This window comes from Leguminivora glycinivorella, chromosome Z (assembly GCF_023078275.1).
Source record: "Leguminivora glycinivorella isolate SPB_JAAS2020 chromosome Z, LegGlyc_1.1, whole genome shotgun sequence".
NCBI lineage: Eukaryota > Metazoa > Arthropoda > Insecta > Lepidoptera > Tortricidae > Leguminivora > Leguminivora glycinivorella.
Window position 1 is genome coordinate 41390018 of NC_062998.1, and position 27692 is coordinate 41417709.

The 27692-nt window shown below is 35.6% G+C and overlaps 2 protein-coding genes across 2 annotated transcripts in view; one reads left to right on the forward strand and one right to left on the reverse strand.

The window, feature by feature from the left end:
* Window positions 1-9460, reverse strand: part of LOC125240492 (sodium channel protein Nach-like) — a 31189-nt gene extending 21729 nt beyond the window's left edge. The window contains exons 1-5 of the mRNA XM_048148386.1: window positions 9279-9460; window positions 6226-6322; window positions 3940-4049; window positions 3379-3544; window positions 485-645 (exon numbers count right to left, since the gene is read on the reverse strand). Of these exons, the coding sequence (XP_048004343.1) occupies window positions 485-645; window positions 3379-3544; window positions 3940-4049; window positions 6226-6322; window positions 9279-9460 (716 nt within the window). The remainder of the gene's footprint in view (window positions 1-484; window positions 646-3378; window positions 3545-3939; window positions 4050-6225; window positions 6323-9278) is intronic.
* A 4611-nt stretch (window positions 9461-14071) lies between these two features.
* Window positions 14072-25328, forward strand: LOC125240987. Its single transcript, XM_048149231.1, has 5 exons — window positions 14072-17288; window positions 21714-21849; window positions 22384-22530; window positions 23059-23205; window positions 23479-25328. Exons 2-5 carry the CDS (start codon window positions 21756-21758, stop codon window positions 23538-23540), a joined length of 450 nt encoding a protein of 149 aa, XP_048005188.1. The 5' UTR covers window positions 14072-17288; window positions 21714-21755; the 3' UTR covers window positions 23541-25328.
* Window positions 25329-27692: the final 2364 nt, after the last annotated feature.

The following is a 27692-nucleotide window of genomic DNA, read 5'->3' on the forward strand; positions in this document are numbered from 1 at the left end:
TTTTATTCGAAAGCAGAAATATAGATATCAATGGAAAGTGACTATATGGAGAAAGTGAACTGCGCCCCCAAACGGACTTAACACTTAATTAAATCCTGACCAGAAATATATGGCGATTGTCAAGAGGGCGCTGTTATTCTGCTGTATGCGGTGACAGTTCAGTTTAGTATGAAGAAAATAGTTCTAATTAAATTCCGCAATGGCGCGTAGTCATATATTTCTGGTCACGCTTTAGAAATTTAGAACCAAACATTGAATTAGTTTGTCGTGACCTTAAATAAATTAAATTCAATGGTAAGTTGGTAACGAATGGTGGAATTTTCGCTCGACAATATTAGCTCCATTCAGGCAAACAAAAATTACGATAATTATTGAGCCTTTTTACTTCCCACTGCAAGGCATAAGCCTCTTACAAATGAGAGGGCTCTGCCCCACGCTAGCCTAAAAAATAATTTCAAGTAATTTCGATATCATTTACGCCCACCCGGGAAACGTGTTGCGCGAGATGTTGACGGCGAAGTAGTTGAACGCGCAGCACAGGTTGAGCTGCGTGAACACCTGCTGAAACAGCATCTCGCAGCGGTACACGGTGTTCTTCCACATGCAGCGCTGCACCAGCTGCCCACACGACGACACTGGCGACATCTGTTAGCGTGCAACAAAATGATGTGATCTGTATACGTTTACGTATTTCATTATTTAAACATAAGGTAACTTTTTTTAATAATTAAAATATATATTATATTTATACAAAAACAAAACGAAAAACCTTAACTAAGTAACAACATCATACATTAATCAAATAACCCACCCCGCATAGTTCCTGGCCGCGTTTCCAAGCTGAACTAACGCTAATGTAACTTAAAAGAAAACTTGTCGTACAAAATAAATGAACATATATGTAACAAAATACTTTTCCCCTCACTAGCTCGGAAACACGTGTTTTGTCCTTTAATACCAGCGGGTAAAAACGCATTTTATCCACTAGTAATTTGACCTTGAATAAAGCCAAATTAACTGCTTTAAAGTTGATAAAAGTAGGTGAATCTAGAAATAATAGTTATTTGTTATACAAGGGTGCAAAGTTGTATTTTAACGCCGAGTGTGGAATTGAAAAACGAGCAAGTGAAAGGATTCTATAGTTGAACCACGAGCGAAGCGAGTGGTTCGAGAATAGAATCCTGAGCTTGCGAGTTTTTCAACACACGAGAAGTAAAATACATTTGCACTCGTGTGTAACACAAAACTTTTCCCCTCACTATAGCGAGGAAAGTACAACGCAAAAAAAACGCGTTTATCACTGCTTCCAGTAGTTCCACAGGTGGTAAAACATCTTCATCACTAGATTAAACTTTTATCAATTTTAAAGCCGAAAATTTGCCTCTATTCAAGGTCAAATTACTTTATCCACTAGTGGATAAAATGCGTTTTTACCCGCTGGTATTAAAGGACAAAACACGTGTTTCTGAGCTAGTGAGGGGAAAAGATGATTTACCACCTGTGGAACTACTGGAAGCAGTGATAAACGCATTTTTTGCATTGTAGTTTCCTCGCTATAGTGAGGGGAAAAGTTTTGTGTTACACTCGGGTGCAAATGTATTTTACTTCTCGTGTTTTAAAAAACTCGCAAGTTCACTCGCTTCGCTCGTGGTTCAACTATAGAATCCTTTCACTTCCTCGTTTTTCAATTCCACACTCGGCGTTAAAATACAACTTTGCCCCCTTGTATAACAAATAACTATTATATAGTACCTCACTATTTTTAGTGGCGTGTGTGTATCTGATTATACCACTCATAATAATTCAACGCAATCCGTATAATTTCTTGTCAAACTGTCTTCGTTCCTATACAACCAGGACCGACGATAATTTATGAACATTCTTTGTGAATAGTACAAGTAGAACATATGATTGATTGCTAGGAGAGATTTTAACAGCAAACAATTTATTTCTCTAATACCACAAACCACAAAGTACTAGGTATAAATAATGTCTGTGTACAAAACTCTTCAAGCGCGAGACGCTTAAATTACCCAGAATTTGACAAACAGACGTTTGCAAACGTATATTCAATAAGATTACCTACATTAGAACATTTAGAACGTATATAAAGCCATCGTGTGTTACTTTTATTCATAACTCTTCTGTATTATTATTTTATATTTAACCTTGATTTAACGAATAAAATATAAGGACAGAATAGTTATTTGTTATACAAGGGGGCAAAGTTGTATTTTAACGCCGAGTGTGGAATTGAAAAAAGAGCAAGTGAAAGAATCCTATAGTAGTTGAACCACGAGCGAAGCGAGTGGTTCGAGAATTGAATCCTGAACTTGCGAGTTTTTTAACACACGAGAAGTAAAATACATTTGCACCCGAGTGTAACACAAAACTTTTCCCCTCACTATAGCGAGGAAACTACAACGCAAAAAATGCGTTTATCATTGCTTCCAGTAGTTCCAGTAGTTCCACAGGTGGTAAATCATCTTTATTAGTAGATTCACCTACTTTTATAAATTTTAAAGCAGTTAATTTGACTTTATTCAAGGTCAAATTACTTTACCCACTAGTGGATAAAATGCGTTTTTACCCGCTGGTATTGAAGGACAAAACACGTGTTTCCGAGGTAGTGAGGGAAAATAGTTATTTGTTTTACAAGGGGGCAAAGTAGTTGTTTAACCGCACGTGCCAATATTAATACCCGAGCAAGCGAAAGTTTCCAATATTGAACCGCGAGCGTAGCGAGTGGTTCAAAAAGTGGAAACTTGAGCATTGCGAGGGTTTCAAGGCACGAAGGTTAAACAAACTTTGCCACCGAGTGAAACACAAAATTTTTCACCACACTAACATGAACAAAATACTAACAATAAAACATCAAATTAAATCAAATCTGTCAATTTATTCAATATTTAAGATTCAAAATCATCATTCATCGGTAAATTCTACCAGCCAGCTTAAGACATCAAGTTAAAATTTGTATGAAATTACTTTGCACTCTTGTGGATAAAATGCAATTTTGCTATCTGTTTTCGAATAGCAAAGTAAGCCTTTAACAGTTGGTGTGGTGAAAAATAATTTTACGAATAACAATTTACTCGTAATCTGGAACTATTTTTGCAGCCTTTGTTGTGTCACATAATTATCATTGTACCGAGGTGACTGTACAAATACTTAGTCTTATATGACTCCATGGGTGAAAAAATACTATCAAAAAAGTACAGTCAGGATTTAAAAAAATGCGATAATATCTAGTTGATTTTGAAATGATGCGACATTAACGTTTATAAGCGGTCCGAATAAGGCTTCCTTGTTTCAATTGGTATTTATTTAATACCTACTTTATTAAATCAGAGACAGGTCCTTGGTAACACAACTTACGTAGGTGAAAAAAGTCTCCACTGAAATTTTATTGAGATCTAGTACGTCTTGCAGCTTGCTCAGCATCCATTTTTGTGTTTCATTTGCTTGAAACGAGGAATGGAGTAGGGGAGCCCAGCGGACGTACTCGAAGATATCATTCGCGGTGATGTTAGGAGGAAGGGTCCTGAAATAAAGCCAAGAAACTAATATCGTCTATGAAAGGGTCATGGGTCGTGAACTCGTTACTTACCCTTTGCCAATATTAATCACCTAAAGTATCTCACCTAATCAATGCATTATTTGAGATTTTTAATACTAAGTAGGTATTTGTCATGTAGTAAAAATAGCGTTGTTATCCTTCAAAAATCAACCAGAGGTGTAAGTTGTTAGGTTAAAAGAAAAGGTACCTATAATACGACATATCTATGCAACAGGTACCTACTACATAAAAATCCTGAAGCAGCATAATAATTATAATAAAATGTGTTAAGCTAGCGAGCGATGCACGCAAATTATTATAGTATAATAATACAATACCACTTCATTGCCAAGACTAAATACATTATAACAGATACCGACACATTTGCGGCGAACTCCTTCGCCGCTCGCCGAGAAATGGTATTCAAATCACAAATAGTGACAGCTGGAAATGGCACGTCCCAGACGGGGCCGTGAGTGCTCTCGATCACCTGCACAAGCAATATACCAAATATAGCGTGAAGCACATTCATATATGCCAAAGTAAACATCCATCTGATGTATTCCTCACATTCTATGACGGATTGATTGATTTCGAATTATCGATTTTTACAAACACTTACCACGCTCTCTTGTGTGTATGTGTGTGTGTGTATCTGTGTAGCCATGTACCATGATCTCAGAAATCGTTACTCGATAGCGAAGCAATGGATTTTATAGTTGAGTCTCTCAGTTAATTGGGGAATCAACTTTCAACTGGCACCCACTAAATGCACCCAATGTAGAAATTATTTTACTGTTTATTTTACAATGTGACACAATTTCTTTTCACAAATTTGCGGACTAACAAAATAGCCTTGAACGCAGCTGTTTTAATCCCTCTGGGCAAATATTCGCGGAATCCTTTAACGGATTACCTACACACCTGCAATTGTCCTAATTGCCCTATGCCATTTATGAAACCAACCGATGGTCAGTACCAAGTCAATACCTAATTAGCTTTTTTTTATTAACTCTAGAATAATCTTTAAAACAATAGTTATTGTTTTGCCAGGAGGCAAAGTTGTTGTTAACCCACACGTGCCAATATTGACACCCGAGCAAGCCAATGATTCCAGTATTGAACCGCGAGCGTTGCGTTGCGAGGGTTTCAAGGCACGAAGGTTAAACTAATTTTGCCTCCAAGCGAAACAGAACATTTTTCACCACACCAACACGACGAATCTATATCATTGAGGTATAATGTACTAGAGAGGACACGGCGAACAAAAAGTTTGCGCCACAAACATAAGTCCAGTGGACTTATGTTGCCTCAGTCAGTCTCTGCGCGTGGTGGGAGGAGGTTGTCTCTGACTGCACACAAATAAAATGAAAAATGCCTTCCTGTGCTATAAGATACTGTTAAAGTCATACGAGAAAATCTAATAAAAGTGACGGTGTCACATTTCATCGGTTAGTAGACAAGCTATTTTGATCTAACTTAATTTAAGTAATTATTATAATGAAGGGACGGGCACGCGATGCTATGGCCGCCATTTTGACAACTGGAATCATAGATGAATCGCGCAGACATGACATGTAGGTAATAAGGTATAATAATTGTGATCATATTCTGTTTTCAATATATAATATAAAAATATTTATTTCAATTTATAGTTTTGAATATTACACGGTTCTAATACGAATTTTAGTCGATAATATTATACAATAAGCATGATTTTGAATTATTTCTGAATTATAATTCTCATCATTGACGAAAAATAGTGACACCAAAACTGAAATAGTATTAAAGTATTTAATGCAACCGGTGTTTAAGGGAGGTAAAACAAGGTGAATGGCGCGATTATTATTCTGAGCGACAGAAACTTACAAAACTAATTTTATTCAAAGGAAATTAAAATTTATGAAAAAAACAATTACTTATTTTTATTTCACTGAGTAGAAATTAAATATAACACAATGTACAATAGTGCTAAAAATAAACTACTTAGTATTTCACACACAAAGTATAAAACAAAGGTCTACACTAAAAGTGTCGCGTCTAGGTGGTCAAGTCTTACTCTATGACACGGTTCGCTTCACGCGCATGCGCCTCGCGCTGCCGCCGCTGCCGGTCGGCGCACAGAATATGTTCGAGTTGTCATTTCTAGTACGTAGTACATAGTAGTTCAATGATCTATATGTATACCTTGAAATACCAAACTAAATTAAACATATCAATCTATTAACCATTTATGATTTTAAAATATCATTTAAAGGTAAATTCTACCAGCTAGCTAAAGACATACACATCAAGTTAAAAATTTGCATGAAGTTACTTTGCACTCTTGTGGATAAAATGCAGCTATCTCATTATCCGTACTAATATTATAAATGGGAAAGTGTGTGTGTTGTTTGTCCGTCTTTCACGTCAAAACGGAAAGACGAATTGACGTGATTGTTTAAGTGGAGATATTTGAAGGGATGGAGAGTGCCATAGCTACTTTTTGTCTCTTTCTAACGCGAGCGAAGCCGTGGGCAAAAGCTAGTAATTTATAAATAGTAATAAAAAGAATTCGAGTTTATATATACCAGTTGGGGTGGTGAAAATTAAAATGGCTACGATAAAATCCTGTTTTACTTTCCGGACCCCAGTTCGCAATAAATGGTTTATGATAAATGTATTACCGTGACTATCGGGTTCCGAGCGTACCAGCGGTAGGCCGTGACGACAAAGTACGCCGCAACGCCGACGCTCAAAACCACCGCCAGCGCCCACAGACTTCTGCGAAACAATTATTTAAGAAATGGTTTTTCAAAAGCGCTTATTTCCCTGTGGCAACAGTGTTATTTCTGTATGAAAACATGGAAAATATAGCCCCCGTTGACAACGACAAATTTTTGAAGAGACACTCCTTATTTAACCATCGCATAATCTATGCTTAGGCGAGGCCCCGTGGTCTCGGAGAAATCTGACTACCTATAGTGTATGTACACTGTACATCTTTTTTTGAGCTTTTGCCCCGGTTGACTCAACCACTAACGATATTCGGAATTTCAAATATATACTAATTTATTATGAGAAAAATTAGCACTCAGTTGGAGCCAATAGATAATATCAAACTGAGGGAAATAATTTTTAAGAAAAAAAAACCGCCGCCTTTGGGGTTCTGGTGAAAGCTACTTGCGAATGTTGGATTATGTAGAAATGTGTAGGTATTTTTTTAAACTGCTTTTAATGCTTTTTAATTATTTGATGGCAACAAAAATCAATATACGTATACCGTTAAGGTTTGAGGAGTTTCCTCAATTTCTCATGAATCCGACTATAAGAAATCGAAGCTTGACAAAATTTGACTTGAAAAGTCAATATGCTTGACAAATATAACTAAATAAATGTTACTGTTCTGAACTTAAATGCATGCTGTTCTTATAAAAATACCAAAGTCACTATAAGTGTGCCGTTCAGATTTGAGGAGTTCGGTTCTGACCATCATCTGCAGTTCCACTGCACCAAATGTCACTATTATGGACGTAAGTGCATGCTGTTCTTATAAAAATACCAAAGTCACTATAAGCGTGCCGTTCAGATTTGAGGAGTTCCGTTCTGACCATCATCAGGAGTTCCACTACACCAAATGTCACTGTTCTGGACGTAAGTGCATGCTGTTCTTATAAAAATACCAAAGTCACTATAAGCGTGCCGTTCAGATTTGAGGAGTTCCGTTCTGACCATCATCAGCAGTTCCACTGCACCAAATGTCACTGTTCCGTACGTAAATGCATGCTGTTCTTTTAAACACACAAAAATCGCCATATGTATGCCTTTCAGATTTGAGGAGTTCCCTCGATTTCTCCAGGATCCCATCATCAGAACTGGGTTCTGAGAAAAATAGGACCAATCTGTATGCATATACATTCAATAAAAAAAAATTTTTCAAAATCGGTCCAGTGACGACGGAGATATCGAGGAACAAACATTAAAAAAAAAATACAGACGAATAGAGAACCACCTTCTTTTGAGAGATTTGAGGCGGCGGTTAAAAATATTTAGAATCGGTACGTAGTTTCCATTAGGATTTTTATTTTCGTCTAACAAGTTCCGACAATCCTAGGGCTACAGATTCTGCCCCGATAACTCTATCGAGGCAGGACATCCGATTAAATTTAGTCACAAGGTGACTACAGGTTCAGAGCTCGTTTAGAAGAGCGGAAGACATCTTGCAGCATGAATATTATTTTTCCCCTCACTAGCTCGGAAACATGTGTTCTGTTCTTTAATACCAGCGGGCAAAAACGCATTTTATCCACTAGTGGGTAAAGTAATTTGACCTTGAATAAAGTCAAATTAACTGCTTTAAAATTGATATAAAAAGTAGGTGAATCTAGTAATAAAGATGATTTACCACCTGTGGAACTACTGGAAGCAGTGATAAACGCATTTTTTGCGTTGTAGTTTCCTCGCTACAGTGAGGGGAAAAGTTTTGTGTTACACTCGGGTGCAAATGTATTTTACTTCTCGTGTGTTAAAAAACTCGCAAGTTCAGGATTCTATTCTCGAACCACTCGCTTCGCTCGTGGTTCAACTATAGAATCCTTTCGCTTGCTCGTTTTTCAATTCCACACGTTCGGCGTTAAAATACAACTTTGCCCCCTTGTATAACAAATAACTATTGTCAGCTTAAAAAAAATTAAAGGAAAAATAATAATATTGCGACTAACGTAGTGTTGTAATTTTTTAATAAATAATTATATTATTTTTCCCCTCACTAGCTCGGAAACACGTGTTTTGTCCTTTAATACCAGCGGGTAAAAACGCATTTTATCCACTAGTGGGTAAAGTAATTTGACCTTGAATAAAGTCAAATTAACTGCTTCAAAATTGATAAATGTAGGTGAATCTAGTAATAAAGATGATTTACCACCTGTGGAACTACTGGAAGCAGTGATAAACGCAATTTTTGCGTTGTAGTTTCCTCGCTATAGTGAGGGGAAAAGTTTTGTGTTACACTCGGGTGCAAATGTATTTTACTTCTCGTGTGTTAAAAATCTCGCAAGTTCAGGATTCTATTCTCGAACCACTCGCTTCGCTCGTGGTTCAACTATAGAATCCTTTCACTTGCTCGTTTTCCAATTCCACACTCGGCGTTAAAATACAACTTTGCCCCCTTGTATAACAAATAACTATTCCTTAATCACTACATAGTATAAAACAAAGTCGCTTTCTCTGTCCCTATGTCCCTATGTATGCTTAAATCTTTAAAACTACGCAACGGATTTTGATGCGGTTTTTTTTAATAGATAGAGTGATTGTAGAGGAAGGTTTACATGTAGGTATAGTACCCGTGCGAAGCCGGGGCGGGTCGCTAGTTAAGATTATTCAGATACTTGCTGCCATCGCAACTGTATTATTGAGTGTCTGTGAAGCGAATACTTAAAAAAAAGTTAGGTACTTAGTCCGATTGACGGGAAGATGATAGGCCGTGAGACCGTAAACGGTAATTTGTGTTGAACTGCTGACAATTAGACATCTGGACAAGTTGGCAAGAGAAAATAGTTAATTAATGGCTAATATTTTGAAACTTGCAGAGTCTGACGAGATTTGAAATATACCTAAAATTATTTGAACGAGTTGAGGAGTTTTATTACAACGTATGCAATAATTCTACGTTACGTAACATTTTAGGTTCTACGTTAACATTTTAGGTTTTCATCAATTGCAAAAATGTAAGTTTACAAACCTTTCCATCACATTGATGTCCTCCATAACAATATACTTGTAGCCGTGCAAATCTGTTCTGTTGCAAAACTCGACGAATTTTCCGGCTATGAATCCCCTTTTCGGTGGTTTTTCAAACCAATGGTTTTCGTTTACTGATCCTTTTGCTTTCGCTGCCGTGTCGCCGACGCCGTACCTCACCATGGTAAGGTCGAAACGCTGTGCTTATTTTTATTCTACAGTTACTAGTACACAACACGTGACCAAGTGGGCAAGCCGGATAAAAGATTATTCAGATTATGCAGAGTCCATGTATAAGTTATATTATCCATAAATTTAGTAACTAATACAGACGGAAATATTGCAGGTCGCGTGCACGTCTATTGCAGGCTTAAAGTGACGAATGGTGGTGAAACGTCAACTATTGAACACACGAGCTAGTAATTATAAGCGTAGATCTCCAACTTAGATATGCAGGTTTCAAACTAATGTTGTTTAGGCTCTGGGCACACTAAAACGTCCGGCAATGAATTAGGCAGCAGGATATTACCCGCTAAACGCCGAAGCCTGAATCGCGTCCCCTTTATGCAGAATTATATTATCAATTAGATTGTTTATTTGGTGTTGTAGGTTAAATGACAAAATATTTATAATATTTTTACATTTGTTAGTTTACGTGAAAATCATGAAGGCAATCATCAGGTGCCCATTTCTCGAACAGTAGTATTAGTCTATTATTAAAGGTGTTGTCACATGCATGGTAAGTAACTTAGTAACCCAATCGACTTGGCAGGCCACAGACTATTACAATACCGTTCGAGGAATGGGCCCCAGTAAGCAATTCAGAACTAGGTACATTAGCTATGTAAGTTATGTATAAATTGTATATAAGCCTCAGGGCCGACATGTACGGACTGCAACCATACAGGCAGGCGAATTGCACATCAGCGCTATAGTTGGCATGCAGTCGGCGTGCAGTTCATGGGAACTGAGAGCCCTGCAGGACGATATAATACAAAATAAACAATTCGATAAAGAATATATCGATAAACAAATACGAACCATCAATCGACGGCAGCGGAATGGACATAACATCGTTATTAAAAATTGAGTTCGATATTGCACGTGTAGAGGTTTTTTACGGCTTATGTTTTCGGTTTTAATATCGCAGGTGGTCCGGTAGTTTCTCTTTTGTTTCTTTTATAGAGAAATTACATTGTGGACGTGAGGTTCTAAACTGCGATTACGATTTTTCCATGTTTTTGTACTGATGGTCCTTCATTAATAATTCAGACGAAAATATACATATAATTTTCCAAATTAGCTGTAATTCACACCGGAATAATTACACCTTATTTATTACTTATCCACGTATGTACCCACTTAACCAGCATAGGTATCTTAGGTAAACGTAGTTAATGTAGTGCGTACCATAGTACCATACACAATATACTTACAAATAGTTCTACGGCTACGACTAATCTTGTTTTTTACGGATTCGGATTGGACGCAGTGCGAAACCGCTCTAAGTCTAATATAAAATTCGTCACAGAAGTACGTAAGCTGGGACAACACAATTGGGTCACGTACTTGGAACGATCAAGGGTGAATCAATTAAACATTCATGGACACGCTATCGTATGCTTTAACTAAATTCTAATCTGGGGATCACAAATATAAAATATGTATTAAGCGAGTGATTTAGAGATTACACTATTTAATATACAGCGTGTGTATTCCATACGCGTGAATATCTTAATAACGATTAGTATCGGACCTAAGGTGCCTAAGTGGTTGGTCGTTTTTTTTAATAGACGAATTTTTTTTTCATACATAATAATTCAGCACGCAATGTATTACGTTCACATTAATTAGCGTACCTACCTTATTGTCATTACGACATGACGTGTATGTCATATCAAATTAAGTTGGACGGCGTACACTGCTGCTTGGTCAGATTAAAAAAATAATTACTCTTAATTAATAACATTTTTTAACAAAATGATTATCCTATACGATTTGTATGATCAGATACTATAACTGAATACATTATTCGCCCGTATGGAATCGACACGCGGTATACATATATTTTATAGTAAGGTCAATACGACTAAGTGTGTCATAAGGGGCAGTGTGTCTGGCTTTCACGTTTGTCCTGCTTAAACCAATTATCAGTGTTTATGGAGAGATCATACGTTTCGCACTAATTGTGAGTAGCAAGTACCAAAAGTATGAATTAGCAAAAACACATGTGACAATGAGTAAACAGGTCAAATGTCAAGGCCAGACATACTTCCCCTTATGACACACTTATCCGTATTGACCTTAGTGTATATGAATATGACGCTTTTACTGTTCTATTTACCTGTAAGCACACTACTTTATTTACCTTTGTAGAAACTTTATTTACCTACTTAATTATAAGTAACTGAATCATAGATACGTATACGTACCTACACTTGCGTATAGGTAATTCGCAACTCGTGTCAAACTACACTCCTTTTCCAAAATTTATTTAATCCCCTTTGGATTCAAATTCTTCGCATTTCGTTTTAATTTATCGCCGCCGAGATATCGCAAGATTGAAACTTGCAAATCGATCGATAAATACGCTGCAAGATTGCACTTTATTTGGATTGAACTTAGATTGGACTTGGGAGTTCAGTTCCTATTGACTCAAACCTTCCCATTTGTATTGAACATAAGTACCTATCTACATTTAGCAAGTCTGTTTGAGATATCTAAGAAATGAAAGATACTTATAAACTAACTTTCTGGGATAATAAAACACTTGTTTTGCTGGTTACTTTGTTGCCCTGTTCTACGCGGAGATAGTTATCAGTCAACTTGCTAAGTTCCGATCTTGGCCAACGATTTGGGAAATTTTATCGAATATATAGTCTGTAGAGATTAATGACTAATAATTATTTTCTTTTTATAGTAGGTAATGAATTAATGATAATGATAGAACAGTCTTGTAGACAATATAATTGAATTATAGGTAAGGTCAATACGCGTAAGTGTGTCATAAGGAAAAGTGTGTCTGGCCTTCGTACATTTGGCCTTTTTACTCATTATCACATGTGTTTTTGCGAGACCATACTTTTGCTACTTGCATTGCTACTTACGATTAGTGGTAAATTTAATAAATTTTAAATAAACACTGACCATTGTACTGTAATTCTACGCACACACACACACACACACACACGCACACACACACACACACACACACGCGCACGCGCACGCGCACGCGCACGCGCACGCGCACGCGCACGCACACGCACACGCACACGCACACGCACACGCACACGCACACGCACACGCACACGCACACGCACACGCACACGCACACGCACACGCACACGCACACGCACACGCACACGCACACGCACACGCACACGCACACGCACACGCACACGCACACGCACTCGCACTCGCACTCGCACTCGCACTCGCACACGCACACGCACACGCACACGCACACGCACACACACACACACACACACACACACACACACACACAGAGTTGTTCTTTTATTTCTGTTTTCCTTTTTATTGGTATATGTAAATTATATTGTTATTATTTTTGGTATTGTAAAATTGTATATAACTTAGTTTAAGTTTAAGTTAGTTAAAATTAAATAGAATAGAATAGAATTTTCAACAATATGTAATATGTTAATAGTTAAATAGGGAAGAGCGGCGTTACCCAACACGGGCATTTGTTGCTTACAGGGTAGCACCATCCTCTGTATCATATTCTATGTGTATTTTTTGAAATAAACAATTTTGATTTTTTTTTTGAATTTGAATTGTTTAAACAGGCCAAATGTGAAGGCCGGGCACACTTCTCCTTATGACACATCGCACAGGCACAAGGGACAATTCATTATGAAAATTGAAAATTCCATGATTTGTACAATATTTATATTAAAATTCATGATTTTCAAAATCAGTAACAATAAAATATAATTATACCTTTGCAATCCTACGGACAGCCAAAAAACTTGAGCACAAAGTATTGTATCACATATTTGGTACGCACCTATATTTTAAATGAGACCCGTCTCAAATTTCGGCTACATAAGTTTTACATTAATATTTTGTAGCCGATATTGTTAGACGCCAGTATTTAGGCACAACGTGTGTATTTAACGTGTGTAGGTAAATAACAATCATTACATATTTATAAAGGAGCATTAGTACGAATGTTCAGTTGGTCACCATAGACATATTCTTATACAGTATATTATTTCTTATTCAACATCGTGAATAAAGTCGCCTTAGGGAAATTAATCAAGATCATAAAAATAAAAATGGGTCAATCCGCGGCAAGAGTAACATGAGTCACAATTTTTGGGAAGTTCCATTTATTCACGATGCAAATTAAAGTGTTACTTTCCAGATATATGTATAGATCCTTTCATTTGCAGCTGTAGTTCAAATAAACACTCCATGAAGTCGTGACTCACGTTACTGTTACGTGGATTCACCCAAATCATTACACGTAACGTAACGAACGTTACGTTACGTGTAATGATTTGGGTGGTTCGTTACCTTCAATATGCTTAAAGCTTAAATATAGTAAACCACAAATACAATCAGTTTTAGTTTAGTTAGTTTAGTACACTTTGCTACAAAATTTTAAGAAATAAATCCCATCCACTAACACTACTTGTTTAATGCAATACTAGCTATTGCCCGCGGCTTCGCTCGCGTTAAATTCGAAAATTGCGGAATCCTCCATACAAACGTTTACCCCCTATTTTAGGGAAGTGGGGGGTTAGAAAGAAACAAAAAGTAGCCTATGTCACTCTCCATCCCTTCAACTATCTCCACTTAAAAAATCACGTTAATTGGCCGCTCCGTTTTGCCGTGAAAAACGGACAAACAAAACAAACACACACACTTTCCCATTTATAATATTAAATATAGTAATATTCGTATGGATGCACACATTAATGTAAGTAGAATCTTATACATCCAGGCGACTTACTTAATTATGATTTAAAAATGCAGTGTTGAAATTACAGTTAATGTTGATAAGTACAAGACAAAAAATGAGAGATGAAATACGAATAAGATCATTAAGATACTTATTAAATATTAATGCGTGGAATGTCACAATTTATGTAGATACTACATACTCGTATTAGGTAATAAGTATTTAGAGAGTAAACTTAAATGAGTAGGTACTTTTATATAAACGTAATTAAATTTAGCAATAAAAATGAAAGCAAAAATATTTTATTACGTTTTATTTCAATCACACTCCTTCTAACTTTGCTGAGTTCGACTTTTTGACACTTTTTGGTTCTCCCATACAAAAACAACTTTCAGTGCTTATAGTAGAAAGTCTTCCTGACCCCCAAATGTCGAAATGAGTTACAATAACTATTTTTTAGTAAGATGACATTCTAATGCGTGTAAAACGGCTTTTAAAAATATAACTACAATTGTGAAAAGTGGGATAGGAAGCCTGTGAAGATTGTCAAAAAACGCTGGACAAAAAATGAAATGTACTATGGACTATATTAGGCGAAAACTCACACATACTCATGCATTACAACGAATAGCTATTATTATATAGTTTAAGATATACTGGTTAATAAAATCACAAAAATTACTACAAAATGTGGATTCGGGAAAAAAATATTCCATGCATGGCCAGATTTCATCGTGTACAGTCTTTACGAGGGTTGTTCCGAAAGTTGTTAGCTGCTCAGGCTCTACTTATGTTAAACTATTCTGTGGGAAATTTCAATACAGATCATATTCCACAGAAATTATGAGACTAATGCGAATATATATATTTTTTTTTACCAAAAGTTGTTTTGTGTGGAATTTCTAACGTCTTAGAAAAAAATCGCTTTTTTTTTTTTCGAATTTGGTATCCAAATAGTTGTATAACTGCTTGGATCCCCATGGGATTGATCAATTGTGCCTTTCTGCAATTTTCCATACTTACATGAATTACTGCACGTAGGGTTTATTCGATGTACTTACTTGTAAACACCTGATATTCATGGTTTTAGGACATGGGTCACTTGTCACCCTCCACTAAGTCACTTTAATACTTACGTAATCAAGCGTAATTATACGTAAATAAACAGTAAAGATTCTCAATTAGTACCACCCATAAATACAATAACACTTACAATGAAAAAAGAATGTTAAATCACAGTACAAAAGAGTCTGAAGAATTAATCATAAATGTTCGCGTTGGTTAGGCGTCGACACGTCTTAATTAAATAAATATAAAAAATAAACTAAACTCTTTCTAAACCCAAATCTACATCAGTCTCTGTTGTCACTTTCCACCAGGTGCGACTGGGGTCAATCGCCGATCAGTCCATAATAAAATTTAAAAAAACACCTCAGACAATAATGAAAAATCCCTCAAAACAGTATAAAAAAAAACAAATCGCATGAATACAACCGGCTTTTTAAAAACCGGCTTGATCAAAAAACTTTCGGAACAGCCCTGGTATTGTTTTATAAATAATTATATAAGAAAATTACTGATTCCTAGAAAATGAATAATATACAATCGAAGTTTTTTTACTTTCAGTACATCGTACCAGATTGATCACGGTTACATGTTTTCAGCAGGGATCGGACATATTTATCGGAACAACCCTTTTCTCGATGATATTCATTGAAAGGTGAGGTAATACGGCTAACCCAGAAAAAAGTTCAAACTCTTAGCCCATTCATTTAACTATCCCTGATCAGAAAACTTACCAAACAATAAAGCTAGCCTTCTAGAGTATGTTCGGAAAGATAAAAGTCGTGAATTGTATGATGTCCAATACATTCCACGACTCTTCTCTTTCCGAACAGACTCTAAAGGGTTACCCTAACAATTCTGCGCTTTTTATTAAACATTTCCTTATTTTATTAACTTTAACATAACTTTTTAAATGATTGTAACAGACTGTTAATTTCGAGCGATCATGTCCACTCGCAATAGCTTAGATAGCAGCGACAGTAAGGGTTGTGTCGGACTGTATGGTGAGTTAGGTGTAATGGGCCGGTGTCTAGTTTTTAGTGGATGTAAATAAGGACTGTGTTCAATTTACTAAGCGGACACACTAAAACATCTTTACAATTTGTAATTTAAAAACAATTGATAAACAATTGACGGTGACGACATTAGAAAAGCTATCAACGTCGATTGCTACATAGTTATTCTTCCATAGTTAATTATATTTTACGATGGAGCGTAGTGCTTTGAACGATCGCAAAGCAAGCTTGCACAAATGGTGTACTGGGAAGTGTTCTCTGCGAAAAATCGCAAATATGTGCAATTTTTCTAAATCAGCGGTTATAAGCTTGAAGATTTACCGAAATCTAGGAGTAGAAGCGGTCCGGCAAATCCTCAAGTCGAGGATAAAGTTAGGCGGTTGTTAAAATCGTAAAATTATCTATCGGTTCATGGTGTTTTCAGTCAAAGGAAATAGTAAATCCGATGTACTTTGGATATACCTGGGAAACACGACAATAGAGGGCGTGAAAAACAATTGAATGATTCTATAAAATCCTGTCTAATCTGTGATACCAATTCCATGTTTCCGTTACGCGCAATTAACAAAATAAAAGATATGTCAAAAATAACGTTGTATTATTTTTAACTGGCCTTTTAAAATGTTACTAATTATAATTATTAACAAAAAGACAAATATTATCTAAAGTATTTGTTCCTAGATTGGTCCGTTATAAAATCTGAAGGTGCGAAAATTATAAGATAAACTAAAAAATAGGCATGGAACGGAATGTTTTTTACAAAGCCGCCATAACGTCATTATTTCCATTCTTCAATTTCTTGTAAGTTCGCTGCTAGAACTTTAAAAACTATTATTTTGTGCTTTTTTACAACGACTGTGCTTGCCCTGGACTCCGATAAATCTTCTTTTTTGTGAATATGCCGGCTCTGCTCAACGGATTTTGATTTGCTCTTTAGATTGGTTTGTCGTTATAATGGTTAGAAGCAGTGCTGTGTGTTGTGTACCTAATTGCGGTAAAACGCGTAAGTATTTCGCCTTTTCAAGCTATAATACTTAAATCTAAATCTAAATTTCACTTCACTTATAGGTATATGTTCTGTGAATATGACGTTGATGGTGTGCATCAGAATGACTGACCAAAGTGGCAGATCGATGTTGGAGTACCATCAGCATTTACTACCTATTTGCTACTATTTACTACCTATATTGATATATTTGCTACCTAAGTTAAAAAAAAGATTTTCCAAAAATAATGTGGGCAGTCATTCTGACGTCAGGATGACTGCCCAAATTGAGTATGTCGGGGTTGGACCCCCTAATTTGCAACAATGTATATACTATGATTTACTACCTATTTGCTACCTACACATATATTTTTTTCAGATTTTTTAGGTAAAAAATAACGATTTTATGAGCAAAGTATTATTTTTAGAGATTTCTTCCATAAAGTGGGCAGTCATTCTGACGTCAGGATGACTGCCCAAACTGAGTATGTCGAGGTTGGACCCCTAATTTGCAACAATGTATGTACTATGATTTACTACCTATTTGCTACCTTCACATATGTTTTTTTCGGATTTTTTAGGCCAAGATTAACGATTTTATAAGCAAAATAGTTTTTTTGTAGAAATGTGTTTCATAAAGTGGGCAGTAATTCATACTTCAAGTTGGACCCCCTAATTTGCAACATTCTATGTCCTATGATTTACTATTACCCATTTGCCTACTTACATAATATAATGTATGTTTTCAGATTTTTTTAAATATGAAAAATTGAATAAAATGAAATAAATATAGGCCCCAAGGCCCCATTTGCCTACCTACATAATATTATGTATGTTTTCAGATTTTATTTATAAAAAAATAAAATGAGAATATATAGATATTATATGTAGGTAGCAAAGGTAGTAAATCATAGGACATAGAATGTTGCAAATTAGGGGGCCCAACTTGAAGTATGAACGACTGCCCACTCTATGAAACATATTTCTACAAAAAAACAATTTTGCTTATAAAATCGTTATTCTTTGCCTAAAAAATCCGAAAAAAATATATGTGCAGGTAGCAAATAGGTAGTAAATCATAGTACATACATTGTTGCAAATTAGGGGGTCCAACCTCGACATACTCAGTTTGGGCAGTCATCCTGACGTCAGAATGACTGCCCACTTTATGGAAGAAATCTCTAAAAATAATACTTTGCTCATAAAATCGTTATTTTTTACCTAAAAAATCTGAAAAAAATATATGTGTAGGTAGCAAATAGGTAGTAAATCATAGTATATACATTGTTGCAAATTAGGGGGTCCAACCCCGACATACTCAGTTTGGGCAGTCATCCTGACGTCAGAATGACTGCCCACATTATTTTTGGAAAATCTTTTTTTTAACTTAGGTAGCAAATATATCAATATAGGTAGTAAATAGTAGCAAATAGGTAGTAAATGCTGATGGTACTCCAACATCGATCTGCCACTTTGGTCAGACATTCTGATGCACACCGTTGATGAAACTGATATAAAATAGTATGGGAAAGTTTTTTGATTTGAGGCCGGAATTAGATTTCTATGTATCATAAAAGCTTTTTATCCTGAATAGCAATGAGATCGATTGCCATATAAACAAAAGTTTATAAAAATTACCATTTGCTCGCATTCAGTATGTATTTTCGCAAATTTATGAAGTTCTTAATATTCTAATAAGACAGTTCTCTTGTAGCAGCACGGCATCTCGCAGCTGCCGTCACTGACCTACTATCAAAATACAATCTGTATATTCTTTTTTTTTCAGGATTAGATAATATGATTCTTCACCAATTTCGTGTGCGTGTGGATTGAGTGAGCACCTTCCGAAAATAAAAATAAATATTCTGATCATTTAGTAAAAGTTCTAAAACAATTGTAAAACGAATCTCTGAATTTGTAAAAAGATAAATCAAAAGATACGGTCATTAACATGTGCTCACTCAGTTCTCACAAACTACCAACGAAAACAGTGAACATATTCATTTAACATATAATACTTATATACTAACATTTAGTAAAAAATATGCCAACTTACCTCTATAAATTTTAGATCACCTAGTGACGTATTTAATTTTTTACAAATAGTTTCTTATGCTCACTCAATCCTCACACTTTTGAAAAGCCGAATTTTGATGAAAAACATAAGATTTAGACCGCTATTATATGTGTATAGTTTAGTAAAAGTGAAATGGGAATTTGTAAAATACAAAACGAACCACTAACGTGTCAAGTTTTTTTATAATAAATTTTTGTAAGTGCTCACTCAGTCCACACGTTTTGAGAAAGTTAAAAATGTAAATATCTTAAGATTTGTAGCACCACAGACACTCGAAAGTACTTCAACATTTAGTAAAAATGTTTACTAAATATCCACCATCTAATATTTTATATTCGTTATCTGGTTTTAAAGATATTCAGACATAACTTTTCTCATACAAATGTATCATGTAGGGTGACCACACTATGTCGGCTCCTGATTTCTGGTTTCTTACTAGTGAAGTATTATATTCTTTGTTTCTTACCAATTATCATTCATGTCCTTTTTAATGCATGAATGTTGATATGGTTATTATCCTAACGTCGATAAAAATTACACAATACACATCATCACTAGGCCAAGAACATAACCTAAAAACAGTTTGCAGATGGAGAATTAATATGGTATTAGTTTAATATAAACTATTATCAAAATTGAACGAAACTCCCCAATCTCAATATGACAATGGGAAGGCGGGGAAAATCAGGAGCCGACATACTCGTAGTGTGGTCACCCTACATGATACATTTGTATGAGAAAAGTTATGTCTGAATATCTTTAAAACCAGACAACGAATATAAAATATTAGATGGTGGATATTTAGTAAAAAATTTTACTAAATGTTGAAGTACTTTCGAGTGTCTGTGGTGCTACAAATCTTAAGATATTTACATTTTTAACTTTCTCAAAACGTGTGGACTGAGTGAGCACTTACAAAAATTTATTATAAAAAAAACCTGACACGTTAGTGGTTCGTTTTGTATTTTACAAATTCCCATTTCACTTTTACTAAACTATACACATATAATAGCGGTCTAAATCTCATGTTTTTCATCAAAATTCGGCTTTTCAAAAGTGTGAGGATTGAGTGAGCATAAGAAACTATTTGTAAAAAATTAAATACGTCACTAGGTGATCTAAAATTTATAGAGGTAAGTTGGCATATTTTTTACTAAATGTTAGTATATAAATATTATATGTTAAATGAATACATTCACTGTTTTCGTTGGTAGTTTGTGAGAACTGAGTGAGCACATGTTAATGACTGTATCTTTTGATTTATCTTTTTAAAAATTCAGAGATTCGTTTTACAATTGTTTTAGAACTTTTACTAAATGATCAGCATATTTTTTTTTATTTTCAGAAGGTGCTCACTCAATCCACACGCTCACCCAATTTCCCAATCCAATTATTGAGCCTGACCGGTTTCGTACCTGGATTTACTCTATTGGCGGTGATGTGTGTCAGACTATTTGAAGGACAAACTTGTTTGGGTGAATTGCAAAATTGTAACTTTAGAATAAATAGGCATTAGTGTACTAGTAATAAGTGTGGTAGTTATTAGTTATTAGTAAGTAATAACAGTTGTTTTAGTTGTATGGAAAAACCTGACGGACATAAGTGTATCTTGCATACCTATATGGGAAATAAATAAATAAATAAAAAATAAATAAAATGGATAACGAATTTATTCATAAATATCGAAAAGTGTGTCATATTCACTTTGAGGAAAAATATAATACTTCAAGCGGAAGACTCAGTGCTCTTGCAATTCCAACACTTCATTTAAATGGTATGATGTACACATTGTTTTAACTACACATTTTGTATGATTTAACTGCCATTTAGGGTTCATATTACATTAGACATATAGTGTTACCATTAAACAAAAAATCTTGAAATAAAAATGATTCCTGATATCTATACAATTTTTGCTATGTTTGGTCTACATAATTAGGTATATCAGTTGGTGTACACCCAAGTTACTAGTCAAAGATATGACATCTTATTAGATATTTAGTTTTGCCTATTTCACTGTTCTTGGGGTATGGTAATTTTTAGCTTTTACATTTTTAAGATGTTACCAATCTATAATAATTTAAAATTTGATGACTGGTCTGGCCTATCACGTGTTAACCTTGCCTGCAAAGCCGCGGTCCTGGGTTCAAATCCCGGTATGGGGATTTTTTTGTGTGAGCACAGATTTTCGTTCTTATGTCTAGTCTGTCGGGAAAGAGAAGAGTTGTGGAACATTCATTTATTTTTTAATTTGTAGCTTTAGTTGAATAATTATACTTTATTATATCATATATATGGCATTGTATAATATTTCAGAATTAAATTGGATAAATATGTATAGTATATGTTTTTCATGCATTGATCAGCAAACCACATCGCTGCAATTTCCAAGCAATGTTCAAGAACCGATGCAAGATAATCAAGTACCCAGAGCCCCTTTGAGGAACATCACCAATCAGTACAGAGCGGCTACTAATGTCAGTTCTCAGCCGTCAACTTCAGGTCAGTTGATACTAGTTGATTCTGTATCTGTATAGTAGTATCAATAATATATTATGTATTCACTTTGTCAAAAAATAGAATACTTCAACTGGAAGACTAGACTCGACTTGGTCAGTGCTATTGCAATTCCAGCCATCACGCTGACAAAGTGGGAAAATAAAAAGTGGAAAAAATGTTTTTATTAGGGTACATTATAATATTTTTCAGTACAGATGGTGTTTTTTTTACGCACTAGTTCGAGAAGTGGTTCATTATATGCCAGGTCGAAACTTCCGAGGCTCATCTGTACTGAAAAACGTCGTACGATACACGTGCAAAAAGGAAATTCGTAACTCGTGTCGATTTAAAACACTCCCTTCGGTCGTGTTTTAATTTATCGCCACTCGTTTCGAACTTCCTTTTTTACGCCCTTGTATCGTAATGTACTATAACCATTGCCTCTTACATTACTTACCTGTTATATTCAATTCTTATAACATTACTATTTAAGTACAAATATTTCAGAATTAAATTAGTTAAATATATGTATTTTAGGAATTGACAAGCGAACCACATCGCTGCAATTTGCAAGCAATATTCGAGAACCGGTGCAAGAAGATCAAGTACCCAGAGGCCCTTTGAGGAACATCACCAATCAGTACAGAGCGGCTACTAATGTCAGTTCTCAGCCGTCAACTTCAGGTCAGTTGATACTAGTTGATTCTGTATAGTAGTATCAATAATATATTATGTATTCACTTTGTCAAAAAATAGAATACTTCAACTGGAAGACTAGACTCGACTTGGTCAGTGCTATTGCAATTCCAGCCATCACGCTGACAAAGTGGGAAAATAAAAAGTGGAAAAAATGTTTTTATTAGGGTACATTATAATATTTTTCAGTACAGATGGTGTTTTTTTTACGCACTAGTTCGAGAAGTGGTTCATTATATGCCAGGTCGAAACTTCCGAGGCTCATCTGTACTGAAAAACGTCGTACGATACACGTGCGAAAAGGAAATTCGTAACTCGTGTCGATTTAAAACACTCCCTTCGGTCGTGTTTTAATTTATCGCCACTCGTTTCGAACTTCCTTTTTTACGCCCTTGTATCGTAATGTACTATAACCATTGCCTCTTACATTACTTACCTGTTATATTCAATTCTTATAACATTACTATTTAAGTACAAATATTTCAGAATTAAATTAGTTAAATATATGTATTTCAGGAATTGACAAGCGAACCACATCGCTGCAATTTGCAAGCAATATTCGAGAACCGGTGCAAGAAGATCAAGTACCCAGAGGCCCTTTGAGGAACATCACCAATCAGTACAGAGCGGCTACTAATGTCAGTTCTCAGCCGTCAACTTCAGGTCAGTTGATACTAGTTGATTCTATATAGTAATATCAATAATATTTGCTGCTAAAAGGTCTTCTTGCATCTACGTGTACTGAACGACTACTACATACCATTTTATTCCCAAGAGAGTTATGGATTAGGAAAAATAATTCCTACATCAGAATAAGGGAATATCTATTAATTATCTAGTACCGTATTTAAGTTTTTTATATTTTTAAGTAAAAAATACAATGTATTACTCCACACAACTGTCTAGTGATACCTAACCGCTCAGATATAATTTCAGGACGCGCGCCACGACACACACCCCGATTTTGCACAGAAGCTAGTAAAGGGTGTTTTTTTTAGAGGTATAGAACTTTAATTTGGCAACACTTTTTTAATTGGCGGTAATTTTGTAAACTGTAAAGTGATTTGTGTTTAGTTTTGTTTGGCATTTCAAGATTGAATAAATAGGCGCTTCGACAACGCTTCCAGATTGTGAAAATTTATTTTGAAAATCATGGATCTGTTCCAAAGACTTCGTCGATTTTCATAAGCGAATTTTGTTTAGCGATGAAGCTCACTTTTGCTTCAATGGATTCGTCAAAAAACAAAACTGCCACATTTCGTGTGATGATAATCCTCAAGCCTATGTTGAGACACCGTTACTTCCAGAAAAACTAACCGTTTGGTGTGCTTTATGGCCTGGTGGAATAATTGGTCCGTACTTCTTTAAAAACGATGCTGGCCAGAACGTTACAGTCAATGGTGACCGCTATAGGGCCATGATTACTGATTTTTTCGTTCAACCATTGAACGATCATGATGTGCAGGAACTGTGGTTCCAACAAGACGGGGCAACATGCCACACAGCTCGTGCCACAGTTAACTTATTGAAGGAAACATTTGGTGATCGCATAATTTCACGTTTCGGGCGTTTCGGCCCCGTGAATTAGCCTCCAAGATCGTGCGATTTAACGCCACTCGACTATATTCTGTGGGGATAGTTGAAGTCTCTAGTCTACGACGATAAACCCGAAACCGCGTTGACCACTTGAAGGACAACATTTGCCGCGTTCTTGCCGATATACGGCCACAAATGTCGGAAAAAGTAATCGAAAACTGGACCTCCAGATTAGACTACGTCCGAGCCAGCCGTGGCGGTCATATGCCAGAAGTTATATTCAAATTATAATGCCAGAAAATTGTCTATCGAATAAAGTTAATTTCATGTCAGTTGAAAAATATCATCTTTGTTTTATTCCATTTCAAAGTTCTATACCTCTAAAAAAAACACCCTTTAGTTTGGCCAAACAAATAAAAAAAACTTACAGAGACCAAAGAAAAATATGTTGTAAGATTAAAAAAAGCTATGTGTCTCTCCACAAACCCATCTTTTCAAAAAGCTATTTGGAGTTTCACAACGATGGCATTACTTTTTGTAATGATGCAGTTTAGGGAGGGAAGTAAAAAGAAAATGGGAAGAAGATTTACAAAGAACGAAAAAGTGATGGCATTGTCGCTTTATAAGCAAGGGCCAAAGGCCTACAGATGGTTACGACATATCTTTGTTCTACCATCGCCATTGACATTGTCTAGAATGATATCCGCTGCCGCCTTCAAAACTGGTATTAATGAAAAAAATTTTGAAAACCTCAAAAAAAAAGCAAGAACAATGTCAAAATCAGATAGACTCTGCATTTTACTCTTTGATGAGATGGCATTAAAACCTCATTTTGAATATAACTCAAAAAAAGATATGATCGTTGGTTTTGTTGATAATGGCAAAAATAGAGTTAAAAAAATTGCTGACCACGCGCTCGTGTTTATGATAAAAGGTATTACCAAAAACTATAAACAACCCATCAGCTATACATTTTGTTGTGGAGCCACCGATAAGCACGAGTTAGCGCAAGCAATACAAGATCATATACGCAAATTAAAAACCAGCGGATTTCAGGTGATCGCAACTGTGTGTGACCAAGGAGCGTCCAATATGAGTGCAATTAATTCTCTTATTGCGGAAACGAAACAACAAAATATACATTCGAAAGGATACGTGTTTGAAGTGGACGGACTCCACATGTTATAAAAAATATTCGAAACAATTTAATAACAAAAAAACCGGCCAAGAGCGTGTCGGGCCACGCTCAGTGTAGGGTTCCGTAGTTTTCCGTATTTTTCTCAAAAACTACTGAACCTATCAAGTTCAAAACAATTTTCCTAGAAAGTCTTTATAAAATTCTACTTTTGTGATTTTTTTCATATTTTTTAAACATATGGTTCAAAAGTTAGAGGGGGGGGGACGCACTTTTTTTTCCTTTATGAGCGATTATTTCCGAAAATATAAATATTATCAAAAAACGATCTTAGCAAACCCTTATTCATTTTTAAATACCTATCCAACAATATATCACACGTTAGGGTTGGAATGAAAAAAAAAATCAGGCCTCACTTTACATGTAGGGGGGGTACCCTAATAAAACATTTTTTTCCATTTTTTATTTTTGCACTTTGTCGGCGTGATTGATATACATATTGGTACCAAATTTCAACTTTCTAGTGCTAACGGTTACTGAGATTATCCGCGGACGGACGGACGGACGGACGGACGGACGGACGGACGGACGGACGGACAGACAGACATGGCGAAACTATAAGGGTTCCTAGTTGACTACGGAACCCTAAAAATTTTACATGTATAATTGATAACGAAAATAAAGCTGCAAAGTGGGAACATATAACAAAATTGTACGAGGAAAATCCAGCGTACAAAGTCATAAGATTAATGCCCAAGTTAACGGAACTGCATGTCGACCCAAAGAAAATGCCCAAAATGAAAGTCAAATATGCAAAGTGGACGGCGATGAGGTAATACACTTTATGACCCTCCACATGTTATAAAAAATATTCGAAACAATTTAATAACAAAAAATTTAACATGTATAATTGATAACGAAAATAAAACTGCAAAGTGGGAACATATCACAAAATTGTACGAGTAAAATCCAGCGTACAAAGGCATAAGATTAATTAACGGAACTGCATGTCGACCCAAGTTAACGGAACTGCATGTCGACCCAAAGAAAATTCCCAAAATGAAAGTCAAATATGCAACACAACTGCTGAGCAGTTCAGTCGCCATCAATATGGGATATTTAGCAGGTAAATGTAAACCAAGTAACTTGTTGTATTCAATTTGTTTATCACATCACAACAGCATAGAAGACACTTTTTTTTTAATTCACGCATCAGACTTCAAACATCGGTTTGACGAAGTTCACAATACAGTTACAGCTCAGTAGCTCAGCGCCCCGATTGAGCAGTAGATACAGCATTTATAACATGAAAATTAGACATTTTTCTTATTCCCTACCTATATCACACATTGCACTTTAGTAAAAATATTTTATTCTTATTTAGATATGCTTCATTCTGTAGTTATTTTCTTTGAGCCGATGTTACAATATAATCTTATCATTCTATTTCAGAGAAAGGTATACTTGATCCGTCAAGTAAGGAAACGGCCGATGTTATTATTTTTTGATGAACTCTTCGATTCTGTCAACGGAGGATTTATCAATCAAAAGAAGAGGCCTGGCAAAGACTTGCTGGGTCCACTCACACCTAATTCTAAGCATCAGGCGGTATGGACAAAAAGTAAAGACGTCTTGAAAACAATGAAGTTTGTGACACCCCAAGGAAAAAAAAGTCACGTTTCGACCGTGCCAAATTGGCAACGTACATTGGAAAATTTAGAATATTTGAGAAATGTTCTTTTTGAAAAGCAACGAGATTAAATCTATATGGTTGTGCCACTTCAACCAAGATCCCATAGAAAATTTTTTTGGCTGTGTGAGAAGCCACGGCGCAAGAAGTAATAACCCAACTTGCGTTCATTTTGAGGTAGCTTTTGCAGCACTGTTAATTAATAATTTAAATTCACCCGGATATAATTGTGAGAAAGACCAGGGACGCGCGTTCAAATCATTAAGTAAAATATTTTTTGAAAAACCTGTACCTTCACGCCCCCGGGAGGATACAAATTATGACATTAATTTTGACCATATCAGTGATCATGTCTTGGTAAGCATAAATAATAAAAAAAATGATATAAAAATTTTGTCTCAGATTGAATATGTAACGGGCTATTGGGACCGTGCGCGACGACACGCCACGTGACAGGTGGCCATTATAGACAATATTGTCGCCGCTGTCAAGCGAGAAGTAAGTAAACATTGTGAAAAAATTAATGAAATCTTGTGTTATTTTACTGTATTAGACAATTTTGGACGGTGATGGTTATAACATTATCGCCAATAACATTAAAATTGTTGTTTTCAGTGAGAAATTAATAAACTGGTGACTAAAACGTGGTTTTGTGCCAATCACTCACGAAATCATTTGAGCAACCAGAGACGATAAATAAAGGCAAGAAATTGGTGCTAGCTGGTCATTTTCTAGAGATTGAGGACATTATTCCACCATTTGTACCTACTTATGTGCAATAAAGTATAA

What these genes read in the sequence shown, in the direction of transcription:
- LOC125240987 (XM_048149231.1), top strand. Translation starts at nt 21,756, where the DNA reads ATGCAAGATAATCAAGTACCCAGAGCCCCTTTGAGGAACATCACCAAT. An exon ending in TTCTCAGCCGTCAACTTCAG is followed by an intron (nt 22,531 to 23,058) that starts GTCAGTTGATAC and finishes TATGTATTTCAG; the next exon opens with GAATTGACAAGCGAACCACA. An exon ending in TTCTCAGCCGTCAACTTCAG is followed by an intron (nt 23,206 to 23,478) that starts GTCAGTTGATAC and finishes ATATAATTTCAG; the next exon opens with GACGCGCGCCACGACACACA.